General features: G+C 42.7%; 2 protein-coding genes across 9 annotated transcripts in view; both read right to left on the bottom strand.

Moving 5' to 3' along the window:
- Positions 1 to 1,132: 1,132 nt before the first annotated feature.
- Positions 1,133 to 7,568, bottom strand: si:dkey-16n15.6 (organic solute transporter subunit alpha). Of its 5 annotated transcripts, none has more exons than XM_035645362.2 (8): positions 6,000 to 7,568; positions 5,851 to 5,931; positions 4,888 to 5,039; positions 4,698 to 4,746; positions 4,444 to 4,599; positions 4,059 to 4,170; positions 3,035 to 3,287; positions 1,133 to 2,146 (listed from the first exon to the last, which is right to left on the bottom strand). In XM_035645362.2, the coding sequence occupies exons 3-8, from the start codon at positions 5,021 to 5,023 to the stop codon at positions 1,707 to 1,709; spliced, it is 1,146 nt and encodes a 381-aa protein (XP_035501255.1). In that variant the 5' UTR covers positions 5,024 to 5,039; positions 5,851 to 5,931; positions 6,000 to 7,568; the 3' UTR covers positions 1,133 to 1,706. The 5 variants fall into 5 exon arrangements, with proteins under 5 accessions (XP_035501255.1, XP_035501250.1, XP_035501253.1 ...); XM_035645357.2 differs by having other exon boundaries at positions 4,698 to 4,771; XM_035645360.2 differs by having other exon boundaries at positions 1,133 to 1,770; positions 1,820 to 2,146; positions 4,698 to 4,771; positions 5,851 to 7,568.
- Positions 7,569 to 7,706: 138 nt separating this feature from the next.
- The window catches only part of LOC118316990 (protein-serine O-palmitoleoyltransferase porcupine-like), a 15,879-nt gene continuing 3,585 nt past the window's right edge, over positions 7,707 to 20,000 (bottom strand). For 3 of the 4 annotated variants that reach the window (XM_035645352.2, XM_035645353.2, XM_035645355.1), the window contains 9 exons: positions 19,487 to 19,668; positions 19,268 to 19,398; positions 17,152 to 17,277; positions 16,414 to 16,514; positions 14,968 to 15,044; positions 14,333 to 14,396; positions 14,121 to 14,206; positions 10,110 to 10,220; positions 7,707 to 9,340 (listed from right to left, as the gene is read on the bottom strand). In XM_035645352.2, the coding sequence (XP_035501245.1) occupies positions 9,239 to 9,340; positions 10,110 to 10,220; positions 14,121 to 14,206; positions 14,333 to 14,396; positions 14,968 to 15,044; positions 16,414 to 16,514; positions 17,152 to 17,277; positions 19,268 to 19,398; positions 19,487 to 19,668 (980 nt within the window). In that variant the 3' untranslated portion in view covers positions 7,707 to 9,238. The other variant, XM_035645354.2, reaches the window with a different exon arrangement.

Consider the following 20,000-nt stretch of genomic DNA (forward strand, 5'->3'; position numbering starts at 1 on the left):
ATCATTTTTTAAAGTGTACCCTCGTGTGTCATGTGATGATGACTTTGATGATGGTAAACAGACGGACACAAATATAATCTACGGGTCTAATATCTAATCCTGCAACGTCTTCTGTCGGACAGCAGATGTCGCTCGCGCAGCCTCTTTTTTTCCCTCAGCCTTCTTATAAGTTTCAGAGCCACTGCGGCTGCGCAGCACGCTCGCTTTCACGTAAGGAAGTGATGCAGCCACCGCGGATTTTATACATGATATTAGTATCGATTTTTTTTCTCTTAAATATCAATACCAAACTAGTAGCACGTGTATATTGAAGTATAGATACTTCAGTATCAATCCGCCCATCCCTAATTCAGGATGTGATGCGTGCATTAGTAAAACAGTTTTCAACTTGCTTGTTATTTCTGAATTTCAATAAAGGATTATCTCAGATAATAGGTCATTAACCATTTGTCCAATCTTCACAAATCCTGGTACATAACTTACAGCTGTGATGAGCTACAGTTCTCCTGAAAGAATTATGTTATCAACCTGTAGGGGGCGCCACACATGGTACAAACGTGTATCTCAATAACCACTGAACAGAAAGTTGGTGTGCCATGCTCTGGGGGCAAGTATTGATCAAAATCTGAGGCCGCATCTTGATTCGTTAAAGTGGGCGTATATGCTAATAACTCAAAGATGCCTATTACCTATCATGACCGAACTCACTGGAGACCTCTCACGCCATCTGTTGAATAAATACACAGAGTTTGGTTTACATCCCTATGAAGTGGGGGGGGTTTGAACCCTCCAATTGTATATATATAATATTATTATGGTAAGTCGACGACCCACTCTAACTCTGATCCCTCTTGTCCCTGTACGTCACACGTGTTTTACCATTTTGAGTCTAATTTCTCTCTTCATTTTTTTTCTCTGAGTCTTTGTTCAAACTAAACTAACTGGCAACATTTCACACTTATCTAATGTGGAAAGCATTTAAGGAAAACTGCATTGGTGGACTTGAAAAATGTAATTTGTTGTGGATGGAGGGTGAACAGAATGTGATGTCACTGCAAAGGAGTCGTCCATGAACAGAGAGAGAACCAATCACATTCTGAAGTGAATGCAAAGACACAGGGAACAACAAAAGTTACAAAATATACAGAATTGTTTATTTTCTGTTTGGATTTCTCTCAAAGGAGGGAAGATGAAATGATTTACTCAACAGATGTGTCCAGTGTCCAGAATGACTATACTTGGGTGCGCAAAAGAATTGTCATTTATTTGACACACACCTGAGTCTGAAGCTTTGTTAAAATGAGGTACAGTCCAAGCCAGAGGAGAAACAATGTTGAAGAGACATGCAGCAAGGCAATGAACATGTACAGTGTGCTGTGGCACAGGATTCTAGCCCTTTGAAACCGTTAGGTTAGCCTACAAGTTCTCGAAAAATACATAACAAAACACACATCTAGGGATTTGAAGCCCTACAAATCGCAACATTCCTCATGACTACACGGATGAGACCAAGTGGTGAACGTATCCTCATCGTATGGCAGCGTATGGCAGCGTAACAGTTTGGAAACTGTGAGATCAAGAGTATTTGTGAATGTGCACCACGTAGAGGAGGACCAACACCCTTGTACAGTTCATACAGTAGTAGGTAACCCTGTTTATCACAGACAAGTCCTCAGGGTCATACGACACCAGTGAGTGATAGTTGGTCACACCACAGTGACAGCCTTACTGTCCTGATAGTTGATATCAGCTCTGACAGTAATGTGGGTCAGATCCACACCTGGCTCCTCTGCATGCCTCGGCTCCAGTGGATCTGGTCTGCCTGGCTGCTGACCTCTGACCTGAGGGAAGGGGAATCCATCCAGGGGTGCATGCTCTATCCTGCACAGGCTGTCCTCACTGTCACTGTTGTAACCGGGATTGGAGGCAGTGACAAGGCGATGGCCTGGGCAGGCCTCCTCTGAGGGCAGGCCAGGCCTGCGATGCATCATCTGCACGTCGTCTGTTTGAATGCCCTTTTCTATCTGCCAGACACCGAGGGGCACCTCTGCATCCTCCAACATGCTCGGCTCCAACTTGCGGAAAGTGTGGCGGGCATACAGGCCAATGCAGAACATCTCCACGATCACGCAGTAGTGGTAAATCACTGAGAGTGGACAGATAACACAAGGCACAGGTCTGAGGGGCATCGGCCAATTATATAAATAATATATATCATACTGTGATTATGTGTAGAAAGAAAGTCTCTGATATCCTGACAACATTCATCACAAAGAAAACAGACACATCTATCATGTCATTTCTTTTAAGCTTGTCTGCCAACAGAGGCCTTTCATTTTCATACATAAAAGTTGAAAAAATAAGTTCAAGAGGAATTAGCTTTGCTTATATTCATTGAAGGGATTAACTAAATCAGTCATCTTTCAGAAAACGGAACATTTTAGTACTTGAGGATTTTATGAATTTATAATCTCCGTTTTTGTACGACTCTATAAACCTTCAGCCTCTAGTTGAGTGATTGCCTACATTTCCAAGTGCCTCCTCAGAGTAAGACAGACAAATCATATTTGTATACAAAGTATTTCTTTCTTCCTTCATTTTTTATTACATTGCACATGTGTGTAGACATACTGTATTTGTATATACTACAGTATATACTGTAGATATATAGATTTTTTTCATTATCTTTATATCTGCTATATGTACTTCTTTAATTGTGCTCAGATTTGTTTGTGTTTTTGTCTCAGTTCTTTTGATATTTTGCCAGTTTTCCAATCCTGAATAAGCAATATTTAATCTAAATAAGAGAGAAGTTAGAATAATATAACTGTGCGTCATCCATCATCTGTGTGTCTGCAAGTGAAGATGAAACCCCGGACAGTTTGATTCAGCGAGTATGTCGAACAAAATAAATCTCAACTCCAGGTCAGTTGAGAAAAGCCAGTTTCACTGGGACACTACTTGTTCTCCTAAACGACAAATGAAATGGTGACCAGGACTTCTGAGCGAAGAGGCCCAGTGTGTTGTGACTTACACTGGGACCTGGTCAGGACGGAGAAGGGTGGTGTGCAGGGGATCACCTCCAGAGCACCCATGGTCTCCAGGATGCCGTTCTGCAGCCCACACAGCACCAGCACCACGATGACGCAGACGAACTTGGCTCTCAGTCCGTAGCCGTGTAAAGCACTCTTGGTGGCTTTGTAAAACAGCAGGTGGCCGTAGAAGGACACGAAAGTCGACACGCATATGATCCCGTTGACGTATAGGTTGGGGTTGACTGAGTCCACCTGGAGGGCAAGAACACGGGAATGTGAATGAGATGGTGGTTCTGACCTCGTATAAAGAGCGTCAGAGTCCGTGTCCAGAGGAGGTTGAGCTGAATGGATGAGTTACTCTTTGTGAATGTGACCGTGATGATGAACGTCTGGTATAAGCCCCTCTGGGCTGTATCAGAGAGTAGGGACAAACAATGGTGGTTCAGGTTGGAGGACTTGTTGGCCTAAGAGTTCACAGCAGATTCATTCAGTCTGGCTCATTTCAATTGAGCTTGATTAAAGCCACAGACAGTGTGTGACACTTCATGGACCCCAGCGTGTCTCTAGTCCACACTGGGATCGAGGGAACGAGCCTCCAGGCTGATTCCTCCAGTCTTTGACACGGTTGCTCCTTGAAGACCTTCAGTGAGCTGCAAAGTAGTTTGTGTGAAGAATGAACCAACAGTGCCTGAGAGAGAAGTTCACACCCTGGCTTCTTTCTCTCCTCCACGCCGATGACATTACTGTATGTAAGTGGACATGATCGTCACATTGTCTGTTACGAAAAGTTAGTTAAAAAAACAGTCAAACACTGCTTCCTTCATCGCAACTGTTTCACATTTGGAAAGGGTCTTTCAGACGCTGTTGGACAATTTGGCAGGCACTTCATTTGCATACTGAGGTCTTGTCTATGGAAGTCAATTTTGTAACAATATAAACAATAGTTTTTTGTTTTTAAAAATACACCATCAGACTACAACGTGATCGTGTAATGCTCAGTGGGAGAATCAGCTATTGACTCACATCACCGTAGTCGTACTGTTCATCAGTCCACAGGACGAGGGTGACAAAGAACAGGATGCTGCGGACGACAGAGAGCTGCAGCACAGCGGCCATCATCCAGCCACGGCTGCTGCTGCACACACAGGAGAAGAGGGACATTCCATACAAACATGCAACCAAGAGCACTTTACAGAAATACACAGCGACCAGATTAAACCATGGGAAATACATTTATGCAAAAGCGTGCACTTCATTTTGATATTGTCAACATTTGTTAGCTCCCCAAGGTCGATGCCGGTAGACGACTGTGGTACAGTGTTGCTATAACAACCACTAAAACGGATATACACTCTTTAAATCTGTTCAAACATCCCCGTGTGATCTGTAGTGTGTGTGTGGGGTGCACCTGTTGATGGCCACCATGGGGAGGCAGCAGCAGCAGCAGCAGGGGAAAGGATCCGGAGACACCAGCTGTCCAGACAGAGCAGACAGCAAACGAACGCTCCCTCCAAAGAAGTCTGTGATCAGGTCCATGAATTTCAGCAAGGTGATGGAGTGATACCTGCACAGACAGATGGCACACACCCAGAGACCAATGTGCAACAGATACTCCAGATGACAGTCTCTCATCAGAGTTTATATCAAGACCGGTGTACTCACAGTGAAGCGACGAAGTTACACAGTGAGGAAGACCGTGGCACATACAGCGCTATGAGGGAGGTCGAGGCGAAAACCTGGGTTAGAACATTAGAAGACTGAGACACTGGGCCAAAACAAATTCAAGATACTTTAGGTTTTCAGTTATTGATTTAAGAAGGCCCGTGTGAGGAGCCGAGCAGGCGAATGTTACCGGATACATTCCTAATATCCACAGGTAGAGCTGTTTTCGCCCGGACGAGGGAACGTGGCGCAGGATGAAGCCCACTTCCTCCAGGAACACCCCCAGTAAGATGAGGGCCAGGCCGGCCGGGATGAGGAAGAGCCATAGTTCGTCTGCGATGGCTGAGAAAAACAGTCGCACAGTCTGATCACACATCTGTGGACGAGTCTCGGGGGCAAAAATATACATTCAGAGAAAAGGTCGACAATTAAGTTAAAACATGGAGAATAAACATCAGAGATTTTAGAATGTATCAAACTAGTGACCTTAGTGTATATGACAAAACGCCTTGTGAAGATGAATTGGTGATAATATCTCCTAAAAACACACCGTTTCCATTGGTGTTAAAAGAGATTCCAGAGACTGTTAAAATATGAGCTTCTAGTCCAGCTGTATTGATCTCATTCACATGAAACATTTTTTTTTCTCCATGCTCCTGTTCTCTCCAATTTCCTGTAGCTACTTTTGGAGTTATTATTATATTTATCCGTAGGCGTTTGACCAGATAGAAAAACTTTTACTTCCCTTTGAGAACAATCCTTGTGTTATTTTACCACTAAACATATGCATGTAAATTACATTTACTTTGTTTTATGCCCCAAAACAAATGTCTTCAGATTGTATCTCACAACTTTGACTTATTTCCATGATTTAGTTCTCTTTAAGACTGATCAATTGATGGTTCACATTTACACAATGATAACTATTGAGGAAACTGAGTCATTCAGTTGTATACAGTCTCTCAGTTGCAGATTTAAAAAAATATATTTTTCATATCAATCTCAGTACCAAGACGTTCTATGCAGCCATTATTACCCCCAGCCCTGGTTACATTCAGCTGCTGCTGGGATGAGAACCACAACAAGTGCAGGGAAATTGAGAGCGTTTGTTGATACTGTTCATCAACTGAAGTAGGTAGAGAACGTCACTCACCTCTGAAGATCTGCGACGACAGAGGGATCTCAGGCCCAATCCAGCTACAGTTGGCTCCTCTCCCCATTCTCAAAGAATCGCCTGTCACACATCAAACACACAGTCAGCTTTCCAACAGCTCTGGAATCATGGCACAGCACAACACCCACCGTGTGAGCTCCCTGAACCAGAGGCCAGTGGTCCTGGTGTTTCCGCGTTGGCCCGAGTCACTGTCACCGCTGTCAGAAGGAAACATTAATGATTGACTCGACAGGTGAGAGGACAGGTGGGAGATCCAAGTCCACCTGAGAGGCTGGAGAGGTGAGTTCAAACAAAAGATTTTTTTATGATTACATGTACACCCATTGAGCACGTTATAAGGAACACCACTGACACTTGATAGTTCCCCTCTCTGCTCTTGGTTCATCCACGGGATGTTGGAATCGTTGCTCTGAGATTCTGCTGCATGTGGACACGGCCGCATCACATCTTCTCTGCAGAGTTATCGTCTTGCAGACGGTCTCCTGTTCTACCACGTCTCAAAGGTCTTCACCTGGATTCACATCTGGGGACTGGGGAGGTCACTGAAGGTCACGGTCATTTCCTGAAACCAGTGTGGGACGTTTGCTCTGAAACATGGAGCATTATCATCGCAGGCAGCATTCGTGATTTTTGAATTTGTTTCAATGGCCACCAACATTTGACACCAGTTTTAGAACATTTGGCAATACAACAGACAGCAAACAGAAACATAAAAATGCAACTTTATTATCGATCACTCACTCACTCACTCAATCTCTCACACACACACACACACACACACACTGCAAACATTATCTACTTCACATTCTGCAGTTGTGCATCACAGAGGCTACACAGAAAAAAACACTTAATGTCCTGAAATGAAATGACATTTTATTTTTTTAAAAAGATTATGGGTGGATGTTGGACCTACTACTATGCTACTGTACTCTCACAATGTCCATCCAGATTCATCAGACCACAATATCTACGTGACCAACGCAATGAATGTATTGAGTAATATTTAAATTATTATTATTGATTATTATAACTATTGATTATTATAACTATTGATTAATGTTTGATTGATTTGATTTGTGAAAAGAAAGGAAATCAAAAAAGGGGATCTGGGTTTATTTTATTTACATGAAAAGGGGCAGGCAAAGATTTGTTTTCTTCCTGCTCCTTTGTCGTTCATGGAATGTGTGGAAGTGTATTGTTCTAGATTACCCTGAAAAGAACAGAATAAATCATAATGAAATGAAATGAGCGTCTGTCACAGAGTCCACGTACCGTACGTTCAGGACAAGGACAGGTTCAGGGTATCAGAAACTTGAATGACAGATCAGATACTTAGAATCAGTGACTATGAGGTGGCCTTGAACTATTATAATTATTCTGCTGGTTCTGGATCTATTGATAATTTGACAGTGTCCCTTGGTATAATAATTCTAAACTGAAAGCTTTGTTAGATTTTTACATTGATTGTTTGACAAATTCGGGTGATATTATTTTTTTTTATAGACGAAAAAACATTCAATTTGAAGAGGCAGAGACTGACTATCTAGGGTTATTTCAATATTCGCAACACCCCTCATGATTATACAATTTATATATATATATATATACAGTATATATATATATATATATATATTTTTTTTTTTTTTCTTCTTCTAGTCTCATCGACCACTCAAAGTGCTTTAAAGTTCAAGTCATATTCATACAGTGCTGCTGTTTACTGGATTTTAGGTTTCGATCATTTCAACATGTGCTAGTATTAAATGTGTCCAATAATGACCCCTCATCATGAAGCAGTGTTTCACAGAATGGTGACACATCCAATCACAGGCCAGCAGCTTGTTTACATGTACAGAAACATTTAATAGAAAAATAGACCAGCTTAAAATAAAAAGATTCAGTTGTAACAGAAGAATATGAAATGTACATGTATGTAGAAATGTAGAAATGTTTTTGGACATAAACATTGTCTAATGCAACAGTACCAAACCTCTGTCTAGAGGTCAAACAGCTGTCTGCGGGGCAAACATCTGTCTACGGGTCAAACGGGGTAAACATCTGTCTACGGGTCAAACGGCTGTCTACGGGTCAAACGGGGTAAACATCTGTCTGCGGGTCAAACGTCTGTCTGCGGGTCAAACGGCTCTCTGCGGGTCAAACAGCTGTTTGCGGGTCAAACAGCTCTCTGCGGGTCAAACAGCTGTCTGTGGGTCAAACAGCTGTCTGCGGGTCAAACGGGGTAAACATCTGTCTACGGGTCAAACGGCTGTCTGCGGGTCAAACGGCTGTCTGCGGGTCAAACGGCTATCTGCGGGTCAAACGGCTCTCTGCGGGTCAAACAGCTGTCTGCGGGTCAAACAGCTCTCTGCGGGTCAAACAGCTGTCTGCGGGTCAAACAGCTGTCTGCTGGTCAAACAGTTGTCCACGTGTCAAACAGCTGTCTGCTGGTCAAACAGCTCTCTGCGGGTCAAACAGCTGTCTGCGGGTCAAACATCTGTCTACGTGTCAAACAGTTGTCCACGTGTCAAACATCTGTCTGCTGGTCAAACACCTGTCTGCGGGTCAAACAGCTGTCTGCTGGTCAAACAGTTGTCCATGTGTCAAACAGCTGTCTGCTGGTCAAACAGCTCTCTGCGGGTCAAACATCTGTCTGCTGGTCAAACAGCTGTCTGCGGGTCAAACAGCTGTCTGCTGGTCAAACAGTTGTCCACGTGTCAAACAGCTGTCTGCGGGTCAAACAGCTGTCTGCTGGTCAAACAGTTGTCCACGTGTCAAACATCTGTCTGCTGGTCAAACAGCTGTCTGCGGGTCAAACAGCTGTCTGCTGGTCAAACAGTTGTCCACGTGTCAAACAGCTGTCTGCTGGTCAAACAGCTCTCTGCGGGTCAAACATCTGTCTGCGTGTCAAACAGCTGGCCACGTGTCAATCATCTGTCTACGGGTCAAACAGCTGTCTGCAGGTCAAACAGCTGTCTGCGGGTCAAACAGCTGTCTGCGGGTCAAACAGCTGTCTGCGGGTCAAACAGCTGTCTGCGGGTCAAACATCTGTCCACAGGTAAACAGCTGTTGTCTACAGGTCAAACAGCTGTTGTCTACAGTCAAACAACTGTCCACAGGTAAAACAGCTGTCTGCAGGTCAAACGTAATGCCAAGTTAAAGTGTTTTCTGTCTGCAGTTTATTTCATGGAGAATCTTGAAATGGTCCTTGAACACACGATGCTCGGGGCTTGTTCAGTTTACTGTCAGTAAGTCTTCACTTCCATTCAGGTCTGAGGATGTTTGTTTATTCAGTATCATTCATCTGGGAGCAGCACGTGAGCACAGAGGCAGTCGTCCCCCCCGCCCAACAGCCTTCTCATCAGCTGCCGTGTCACTGAATCAAACGGTAGAAGACCCAACAGGCAAAAACCACCCAGTGGCTCGCCCAGCTCAGGTCGGACCACCTCTGGATGGTGTGGATGGCTGCGTAGCCCTGCAGACAGGAAGGACACACAGGCTCATGTGGAAGGAATATGTAGAACACAAAAGATCTTATCCCTGTCTGCTGTCAGTGGTTCAGTATCACTCGCGGACATGGCCACACATGGTAATGTGGCTCAAATACTCGCCCACTTGTTTGCTGCCCACATAATTGCCTTCATTTATTTCTCATTCTTCTTTAGTTTGACACAGGTTCTTTTCATTTTAATCAATTAACATTACAATATAATAATGTTTGTCCTAGTTTGTTATATTAATCCTTTGTTGTCTGTGTCTCTGAGTTACCGTGAGCATGGGAGGTCTCTTCCTGGTTCAGCAAAAGGTGTGGCCGAGGACACTTAAAGCTGATCGGGCTAAATCATAGCAATGTAGTTGTAGTTAGTGTCCATCTTGTTTTCACCTTGTGTATTATTTGGCTTGGTCACATGCACACGCAGGTCTGTTTACTTCATTTAGTTGGTGTCTTTAGGATAGTTATATCTCCATCTCCATCTCCCCGAGGAATGACCTGGTCTACTGTATTATTTGGTCATAAAATGCCATCTGGTCTTAATCTAAGTCATAAGTATAGACAAACAGTATGTGCTTAAGCTAATAACACACAATGGATTATAAATGTTCTTTATTGAACACACCCATCAAACATTTACAGTGCTGCCATTTATATAAATTGAGTCAGCATGCCGTGCAATATATCTTGGTGATTTTCACGTATCGAAATATATTTTTTTGCTTGGCCCGAGATCTCGGTTTGCCCTTACCTCTTCCACTTCATGTTCGTCAACTCCGGGGTCAAACATGGAGCCGAGGTAGGTGAGGTGGAAGACTGCCAGCAAGCTGAAAACCAGGTTCAACGCCACCACCCAATACTCCTACAGACCAACACATAGAACAAAACGTGAAACGTTGTTGATGATGATGAATCACTGAATTCAATTCAATTCAATTCAATTTTATTTGTATAGCGCCATATCACAACATACATTGTCTCAAGGCACTTCAAGGCACTAGTGAGGTCAATATTACAATATTACAGGAAAAACCCAACAAATCCCACAATGAGCAAAGCACTTGGCGACGGTGGAGAGAAAAAACTCCCTTTTAACAGGAAGAAATCTCTGACAGAACCAGACTCAGTTGTGGGCGGTCATCTGTCTCGACCGGTTGGGGTGAGGAGAGAGAGGAGGAAGAGAGGAGAGGTGGGCAGAAAGAGGGTGGGAGGAGAGACAGTAGGAGAGAAGAGAGAGAGAGGACAGTTGTACAACCGCCGCTTTAATCTCTACCAGACTGATACTTATAATTAAAAAATACAATTAAGTTGTTGATATTATTAGCGATGATATTAATATTAATAATAATAATAATAATGAGGGGTTTGGGTCCTGCACCTCTGGGGTCAGAGATACACTAGGAGAGATAGAAAACACAAACAGGGTTAGTGACATGTACTGTAAACATATCGGGGGATGGGGGGTCAGTATTACAGTTGCTTTAATTTCTACCAGACTGATACTTATAATTAGTGAAAACTGACTTATAAATACAATGATGTTATTAATAATAATAATAGTAATAATAATAATGACGGGTTTGGATCCTGCAGCTCTGGGGTCAGATCTACTAGGGGAGAGAGAAAACAGAGTTAGTGACATGTAATGTAGATACATGGGGGCAGAGAGAGAGAGAGAGAGAGATTGAAAAAGGTGGGAGAAGGAGAGAGATATAAAGAGAGAGAGAGAGAGAGAAGGAGAGAACGGGAGAGGGAGAAAGATGCTCATGATATAAGTTCCCCCAGCAGTCTAGGCCTATAACAGCATAATAAAGAAATGGTTTATTAAACACCTGAGCAGTTCTAACTATAAGCTTTATCAAAAAGGAAGGTTTTAAGTTTAACTTTAAATGTAGACAGGGTATCTGCCTCCCTGACACAAACTGGGAGCTGGTTCCAGAGGAAAGGAGCCTGGTGGCTGAAGGCTCTGCCTCCCATTCTACTTTTACAGACTCTGGGAACCACAAGTAATCCTGCGTTTACAGAGCGAAGTGATCTATTGGGATAATATGAAACTAGGAGCTCTGTAAGATATGATGGAGCTTGATTATTAAGGGCTTTGTAGGTTAGGAGCAGTATGTTGAATTCTATTCTGAATTTTACAGGAAGCCAATGCAGAGATTCTAACACTGGAGAAATATGATCTCTTTTTCTAGTTCCTGTCAGAACTCGTTCTGCGGCATTTTGTATTAACTGGAGGCTTTTCACACTTATTGGGGCATCCTAGCAGTAATGAATTACAGTAGTCCAGTCTAGAAGTAACAAAAGCATGGACTAGTTTTTCAGCATCCTTTTGAGAGAGGATGTTTCTAATGTTCTTGATATTGCGCAGGTGAAAGAAGGCTGTCCTAGAGACTTGTTTTATGTGTGAGTCAAAGGACATGTCCTGGTCAAAGGTAACTCCAAGGTTCCTCACAGTAGAGCTGGAGGCCAAGGTAATGCCATCCAAGGTAACTATATGATCAGATAATGTTTCTCTGAGGTGTTTAGGGCCGAGTATAATGACCTCAGTTTTTTCAGAATTTAGAAGTAAAAAATTATAAGTCATCCAGGCCTCTATGTCTTTAAGACAATCCTGAAGTTTGTCTACCTGATTAGTTTCATCTGGCTTTATAGATAAATACAGCTGGGTATCATCAGCGTAGCAATGGAAATTGATGTGGCGTTTTCTTATAATATTGCCTAAAGGAAGCATATATAAAGTGAAAAATATCGGTCCCAGTACAGAACCTTGTGGTACTCCATGTCTCACTTTTGTATGAATGGAAGATTTGTTATTAACGTTAACAAACTGAAATCTATCAGATAAGTAGGACTTAAACCATTCTAGTGCTGTTCCTTTAATTCCAATGTGTTCTAACAGAATTTTGTGATCGATGGTATCAAATGCAGCACTAAGATCTAAAAGGACGAGAATAGAAACATGTCCACTGTCTGAGGCCATGAGACGGTCGTTGGTAACCTTCTGTAGTGCTGTTTCTGTACTATGATGTTTTCTAAAACCTGACTGAAAGTCTTCAAGCAGACTATTCCTGTGTAAATAGTCACATAACTGGTTAGCAACAGTTTTTTCAAGGATTTTAGAGATAAAGGGGAGGTTTGATATGGGTCTTTAGTTAGCTAAGATATCTGAACAGATCCAGGCTGATCCAACATGAAACCAATGACCAAAAGTGGTGAAGCAGCCGACCTACTGCTGTCAACAGTCTGTCCGATCTGTTCTTACAGGGCTCACCCTCTTCATGTCCTGTCTCACGTTTCTCCTTCTTGCACGCTAACTAACTAATCATGAAACTTCTCACAGTGATCATTTAGTTCTATTAAAATGGTTGTATTGTGTCTCTTATCACCTTGCCCAAGGTGGTTTGGTTGCCGCCCTTGACTGTTTCTTTGTTTTTCTGCCTCGGACGCACTACACGATTTTCAAAGTGGTCAGATCTCTGTGCCGTTCACACTACACAACATGCTGTCTTGTATTTGCAGGCTTTCAGTCGTTGTGCTGTTCACACTACGTGAGTCATCTGCGACGGTGGTTCACACCCTTCCACGATCCTTCACCAGGAGAAATGTCTCCAAAGAACGTTTTGTCATGAAAACACACACGAGGGGTGACACGGGAAAATAAGCGGTACACGCGCGAAGCAGGAAGCGTTTGTCACTTTTACGATGGACGTCAAAAAGACACTGTTCAATATATTGCAGGATACTCTTATGTTGACAGGGCAGAAACAGGAAGTAGTTTGAGCGGACGCTCTGTGTGTTGTGTGGACGGAGAGAGGCCTCGGTGAGTCACTTTGATCGCGTCGTTGCTAGTTCACACATAGCGACCGAGAGCCGTTTTGCGAGCCCGGATTTCACGCTGAAAATAGGGCTGAAAATCGTGTGTTGTGAACTCGGCATGTTTATTCATTTGTTTGGTTTTTTGCTTGTTTTTAAGTAGAATTACTGGAAAGAATTCTGAACGGTTTTCAACAAACCTCGGTGGAAAGATGGGACATAAGCCCAAAAAAAAGGAAGGAATTTTTAATCACTTCCTTAAACGTTGTGCAGTTTTTTTTTTGACATTTCCACAAATTCCACAGGCTACAATACATGACTCATGATGGAAAAGAGAATATTAACAGGACTGATAACTGAGTGAGTGCAATTTGGTGCAGCTGGATTTAATTTAAGGGGACTGTTGGACAGTGGTGAAGGGTTGTTCTGTATCGAGTGCCATTCTAGTATCTGCGAAGAATTTAGATTCCTTAGGTGTGTCTTAACTTTGACATCAAAGTGTCACGCAAGCCTCACTGATTCCTCTACTTTCACGTTTTACTGTGAAAGCCGTATCTTAGGTTGCATGAGCAAAGTTCAACTGGTCATTGGGAATTATTAAATGATCTCATCTACTGCTGGATTTCAGATGAAGCTGCAGATGACAGGCTCAGAATCTGGAGTCCACAGCATGAATCTATAGAGTGCGGTAGAACAGGAGATTGGCAGCATGAATGTGCAGATGACAATTCTGCACGAATAATGAGATGCAGTCATGTCAATACGTTTTTGAACACTAATTGGAATACTAATATTCAATGTGATGATCATGACGGTGGCCCTTTAATGCCGCCTATACCTACAATACTAACAGATCCAAAGACTGGAGCAGGTTGGCGTTCACGTCTTCACGAACGTCTGTATGTTTTGATTGCTCAGAAATAATTTCCTTCACATTGGCTGTTACCTTCTTGTGCTGATGGCTGCAGCCGGGGTTACAGGGTCTGGACAGGACACAGGCGCTGAAGATGGACGCAAGCTTCTTTCTCAGAACTGAAGGGAGGAAAAGTGTCAGGAAACACAATCTGATTCACCTTTATCAACACTATAAGAGTCGGTCTATAGTCAAATATATCAATTAACTACTCTTATGTACAAGCAGAAATAAAATATTCGTACCATGTTCAACATATGTGATGAATCCTAAAGAGAGCAGAACCGCTCCCAGGTGAAAGCTCAGACCCTGGAAAAAAAGTAGTCAGTCATTCAGCAGCAAACACGTCTCATATAGTATTTTCTCCATTCAATTCTCATTGCAGCATCAAAACCGAACTATGAATGTCAAACCACATGGCACAAATAGTTTATCATGTTTCCACATGAAGTCAGAGTGGATCGACAAACTTTCTCAATGTGGTTTTAGCAGACACTCTTTATCAATATGTCAGGGAGAATGTTTGTTGATGAGCTTTGAAAAAAAGTCCTATCACTTCTTCATCAATAAATAAAAACAATGTACGAGATGAGCTAATAAGGGAAATATTTAAAACAAATTCAGTTGGTGGCCGGCAACCTGTGGACAGCAAAGTGACCAGTGACAGACAGTGAAGAGTGACAGAGACCAGAGAAATGAAAGAGTGACCAGAGACAGTCACCTTTTCCACAGACAAGAGAATGACAAACCTGTCACAATATAACCTCGGTAACAACAACAATGCCTCAAAATGCTTAGACAGAAAAAATTTAAACTACTCGAGACTCAAATGACACAAATAAACAAAAAGTGAAAGCAAAGTGTGCGTCTCCTGACTCACATGCAGTAAGGCGCTGGCCGTGTACGTCACCAGGATGGCTGGAAACGTCCCCAGCTTCACTGCACTTTTAAAGACATCTGCAGAGCACGGAGAACACGACATGGAACACACACATCAATATATAAATATGAATAGATTTGAAAGTAACGCTCATTACATCGTGCACATATCTATTCACGTACACTGGGCATGTGTGCCAGTGTAAACAGGAAGACAATTGTTTACTCTGCTGTCGGTTGCTTAGTTACAGAAAATACTAAAATGAGAAATTGCTCAATTGTTCACTGCGCCTTTTGACACCGCAATAATACACCTATTATATCTTTTCTTGACAGTGGCCATAAACATTTCTTGACACAATGTAAATGACTGTAAACCCAAGGGAATAAAGGTCCTCTTTCATGAGGATTATTTGGGACCTAAATGTTTTATATGGTAGCTCTTCTTTGGCGATATTATAAGCAGTGTTAAATTATCATTTCTGACTCCTCAACTCTCCAACAGATTTGAGTTCCCAGCCAGGCGTTGGTGGCACTCTTTACATTAAATGCAATGTCGCGGTTTTATCACGTCTGAACCAAGGAAATTGGACAGACATTCCGTCCGAATAGCAACTGCTATTGTTAAGATTTTAAAGGTACTAATACTCTTATCGATCAAGTACTTTGACGGAACCCTTATTGGTTCTTTTTGTTTCCTTTTTAATAGAAATTGAGAATATAATAAGAATAGAGTGGACAAATATTTTGTTTCCGGTACTGTACTCAGTACATTGTTGAACACTGAACAGCTCTATTTTGAACTAATGACTAATATAAATTACATGACCTACATTATGAACCAGGTCACAGTGAGGTGGAACTCATTCAGCCTCTCCTCAGGCTCCTCCCACCAGCTGCTGTTGTCTCTGACTTGGACCAGCAGAAGTAGAGTGTACTTTCACTTTCACTAAATGTTTCCATAGATCGCTCGTGTTACCGCCTTTACTTGCAAAACATCTGTTACACTTGTTACAGACCGTTGTCTCCATTGCTTTTGGTGAAGTACAACCAGACTTTCGACCGGTTCACTCTGAGCCATCGCCACTCGATCAGGTGAGTGTCTCTGAATGTACTGAGTGTGTGACGGGCAGTGAGAGTTGGTACCGCCCCCTGAACAGGACAGGCTCCATCACAGAGACACAGATCTCTCCTCAAGATTGGGGATAGAGAAGATTCATCATAGACAAATGCATTACATTTTTCAATACCCTTAGCAGCAACGATAACGTAGGAGCTTATCGATACTACGGCCTTTCATAATAACAGGGCCTGTTTAATACTGAGTTTTGGTACACAACCCTAATGTAAGGCGACCAAGGAAACTGGAGCCTGGTCGCGGCAGCAGTGTTCAGTGACTGTGGAATGTTTAATGGTCAGAGGACCAAGAATGGAGGCTGAGACTCACAGGTTTTCAACCATCGGGACATGGGGATGTTCCAAGACGTCACCACCAACACCATGGAACGAGGCATCTCCACACCGAGAGGGTTCACCACACTCATGTCCCTGCCCATGCGCGCGCGCGCACACACGCACGCACGAACGCACGCACACACGCACACACGCACACACACACACACGGGATGACATAATAAAGAAGTCCATGTTACTGCTGAGTTCACCTTCACATTCTTGGCCTTTGTTGCAGCTTTGCCCTTTCCAATATTTTGTTTAAAGAAGTTAGTACAAACCTTGCAGCAAACAGACATGAACAATTAACCAAATGTTAGTGCCTTTTATTTCATTAGCTGTTTGAATCTCAATGGACAGGAATGTGGAAACAAGTTTGTTGTCAGGGATTCACAGTTAGATTCTCTCAAATGGAAGGTGACAGGACCTGTGCTGGTTTGATATTGTAATAGATGGATATTATTCAACCTCCTTTGGTAGAGTCCTGCTGTTGGCACATTAAGGTTTGAGGAAATAGCCCAGATGTCACAGCATAGTGAGCTTACTTGGTCGTACAGTACGTCAAGTTTGGTCTTAAATAAGAATAATATCTAAATAGCAAAAAGCTGAATATTACATTTACCCACGAGTATAACAAAACATTTAGTATACAACTGTATATGTGTGTTTTTATCATTACACATTATTGTAACACAGTTGCAGTCTAATGCATTTAAAGTCTCATACCACTCACCATCTGATGTTGTCTTTGTCTTCAGTGAAGCCGGCCCCAGCCAGTTTGCTGCTGCCTTCACTGAGGTGACCCACAAAGTAATTACTGAAGTGGAAGGACACTGCATTCTCGTAAGCATTGAGCCACCTGTGCAACACAACACACCCAATACAAACACACAAACACACTACCTTAGTTTTTTCACAACTGAAACACTTTAGTCACATCCACTTGATCTCAAACCATCTTCATAGAGGATCTCTCAAGAGAGAGTTGAAGACGTATGTTCACTATATGGCATAGCATTCACAGGTGTATTGGTAACTATGTATTTCTTATTTTTCCTGTATGTAACCTGATGTAACCAAACGATGTCCCTCATCTTGTCATGGCCTGTCATGTGTACATGTGTGAGGTATTCTGAACCTTTTATTAGGTCTGTTGTTTATTGTATTGGGAGGAATTCCCTACATCTTCACTATTGTGTGCCCACTCAGTCAGACCCAATTTGATTTTTGTTCATTATGCAACATACAACAACTCGTTCCTCTGAGTATAATTTCAAAGAATTTGAAAATCATTTTTTTGTTAATTTAGCCAGTGTTTGGCAGTCAGCATGCTCAACAGAAAGTTAAGGGGCAGTAAGTGATTCTAAAGCAAAACACGTTTTGTACAAATATTTCCTCAAGGTCCGCTAGCTGTTGGTTCTGTGTGCGCTGAAAAAAATCCAGGTTTTCGGCTCGGCCCAGGCTCTGTAAATCTGCCCCTTTAACTTAACTTAAGTTTGTTTATGTGCTTTTCTCCTTGTTTTTAAAATATGGCTGGATTGTTACAAAGTTAAATGCTGTTCTGGCACAGAAAACTTATGGACAACTTAATCTAATGCATTAACCTCATTTCAAAAATGTACATAAACACAGGAAATCCCCATGGAGAGGGAACTTCAGTGACATGATAACAGCAAATATACAATGGTGTTACCACATAACATAGAGAGCGATACCAGTTTCTCGTATTTCTCCCACACCACACTGCTCCTCTGCACCCTTCACTGGTTCCCTGGTGGAGGCTTGAATCCGATTCAAGGCACTGGTACTCGCCTACCGTGCTGCAAATGACTCAGGCCCTTCCTACATTTAAATAATGGTCAAACCTCACACCCCAGCCCGTCTACTCCGCTTTGCTACTGGCAAACGACTTGTTACTGCCTCACTGCGATGGACAGGCAGCCACCACTCATCTAAATCGGCTAAATCTAAATAAGTCTGTTTTCAGTCCTGGTTCCTCAATGGTGGAACGGGCTCCCCATTGACATCAGGACAGCAGGATCCCTTCAATGCTTCCAGTGCAGACTGAAAAATCACCTGTTCAGACTGCACCTCACTCCCTGAATTTATCATAATAATAACAAAAATCTCAAATAAGCACTGATCCTTGCACTTTTGGGTAATATCTTCATGGTTGAATGCACTTATTGTAAGTCGCTTGGGACAAAAGTGTCAGCTAAATGAATGTGATGTAATTAATGTAATGCTATGTTGCAGCTTAATGGTGACACTGTCATCAGACCACCAGTTCAACTAGTGACAAATTCACTGGGTAGACTGTACAAGACCACAGGTTTAGTCCTGTAAGTTCTGTAGTTAGGTCACTACATGATACCTCAACCATCTCCATTACATCATTGATGAAGACAATGAGATGTAGTTAAAAGTGTGCACCATGAGTTCCCAATGTCATGTCAAAGTACCAGATAGTGGATTTCTGTAGGATCGCACCACTGGTGACCCTAAACTGGAGAGAGGGCCACGTGCTTTGTAGGAGTATGAACAAAGCACTGATGGGAGTAGAAAGGCATTTTCTCAAGGATATGATCAAATATAGGGGTGGGCGATCTGGCGATCTTATACCAGGGCCTAGTTGATCATAATTTGGCATATGATCGCGGGAAGGTTGATAAATTAATCTCTCCCATTCAGGTCTTACTGTTTCACTCTGAAAACAACAAGCCTTACCTTTCTCAAATGTGTCTTTGAAGCAGGGAGAGAAAGAAAGACAGTCTGTTCTCAAACCAGAGTACTGTAAAATGTGTATCAGCAATCCTTCTCGCAGGTTGCAGGAGTAAATTAATTCTTACTTCTCTGTAACTGTGTTTCCATAGATGGGTATGAACAAAGGGAAGAGGTAAGGGGCAATGCAGGTGGAGACCAGCAAACAGATCTGACTCTTCAGGAGGCTGATGAAGGAACTCTGCAGCCACATCCAGCTCTGAGGAAACAAACCACCTAATTACCACCACAGCGCTACACGGGAAGAAGAGCACACACTGAGGAAGCTAGACACGTCAACTTCTCACCAGTTTTCTGCCTTCGACGGCACTCCTGTAGCTGGAGAAGCTGATCCAAGGACCAAAGACAACGGTGCCAATGAAGAGAAGGTAGCCCAGGAACTCAGCTGGGGATGGTAGGCTGCTCACCGCTCCCCTGTCCAGGTCAAAGGCCAGAGAGATGACCTTCATGGCCACCACCATCTGAGAGCCTAACACACACACACACACGATTTAAAAGGTAATGTTTGTGTCTGTTTGTTTGTTTGTTTGTCAGCAGGATTATGCAAAAACAACTCATTGAATTTCCACAAAACTTGTTGAAGGATGGGACATGGTCCAAGAATGACCTAACATTGTGGCATAGATCCAGACAAAGGGGCGGATCCAGGATTTTTTTTGCTCTTTCTTTAAGGAGGCAACAGACAACTTTCATGCCCCTAGCTGTGTCAGGTGGTATTCTTGTTTGGCCGACTGCTCCTGACTCAAGGCCAGCGGCCTGGCTACCTGCTTCGTAGTACAGAGTTCTGGTGATGTTCCAGCA

The sequence above is a fragment of the Scophthalmus maximus genome, chromosome 3 (genome assembly GCF_022379125.1).
Source record: "Scophthalmus maximus strain ysfricsl-2021 chromosome 3, ASM2237912v1, whole genome shotgun sequence".
NCBI classification, from domain to species: Eukaryota; Metazoa; Chordata; class Actinopteri; order Pleuronectiformes; family Scophthalmidae; genus Scophthalmus; species Scophthalmus maximus.

What these genes read in the sequence shown, in the direction of transcription:
- si:dkey-16n15.6 (XM_035645357.2), bottom strand. Translation starts at nt 5,917, where the DNA reads ATGGGGAGAGGAGCCAACTGTAGCTGGATTGGGCCTGAGATCCCTCTG. An exon ending in GTCGTCGCAGATCTTCAGAG is followed by an intron (nt 5,040 to 5,850) that starts GTGAGTGACGTT and finishes TGTTTTTCTCAG; the next exon opens with CCATCGCAGACGAACTATGG. An exon ending in AACAGTACGACTACGGTGAT is followed by an intron (nt 3,288 to 4,058) that starts GTGAGTCAATAG and finishes CTTGCCCTCCAG; the next exon opens with GTGGACTCAGTCAACCCCAA.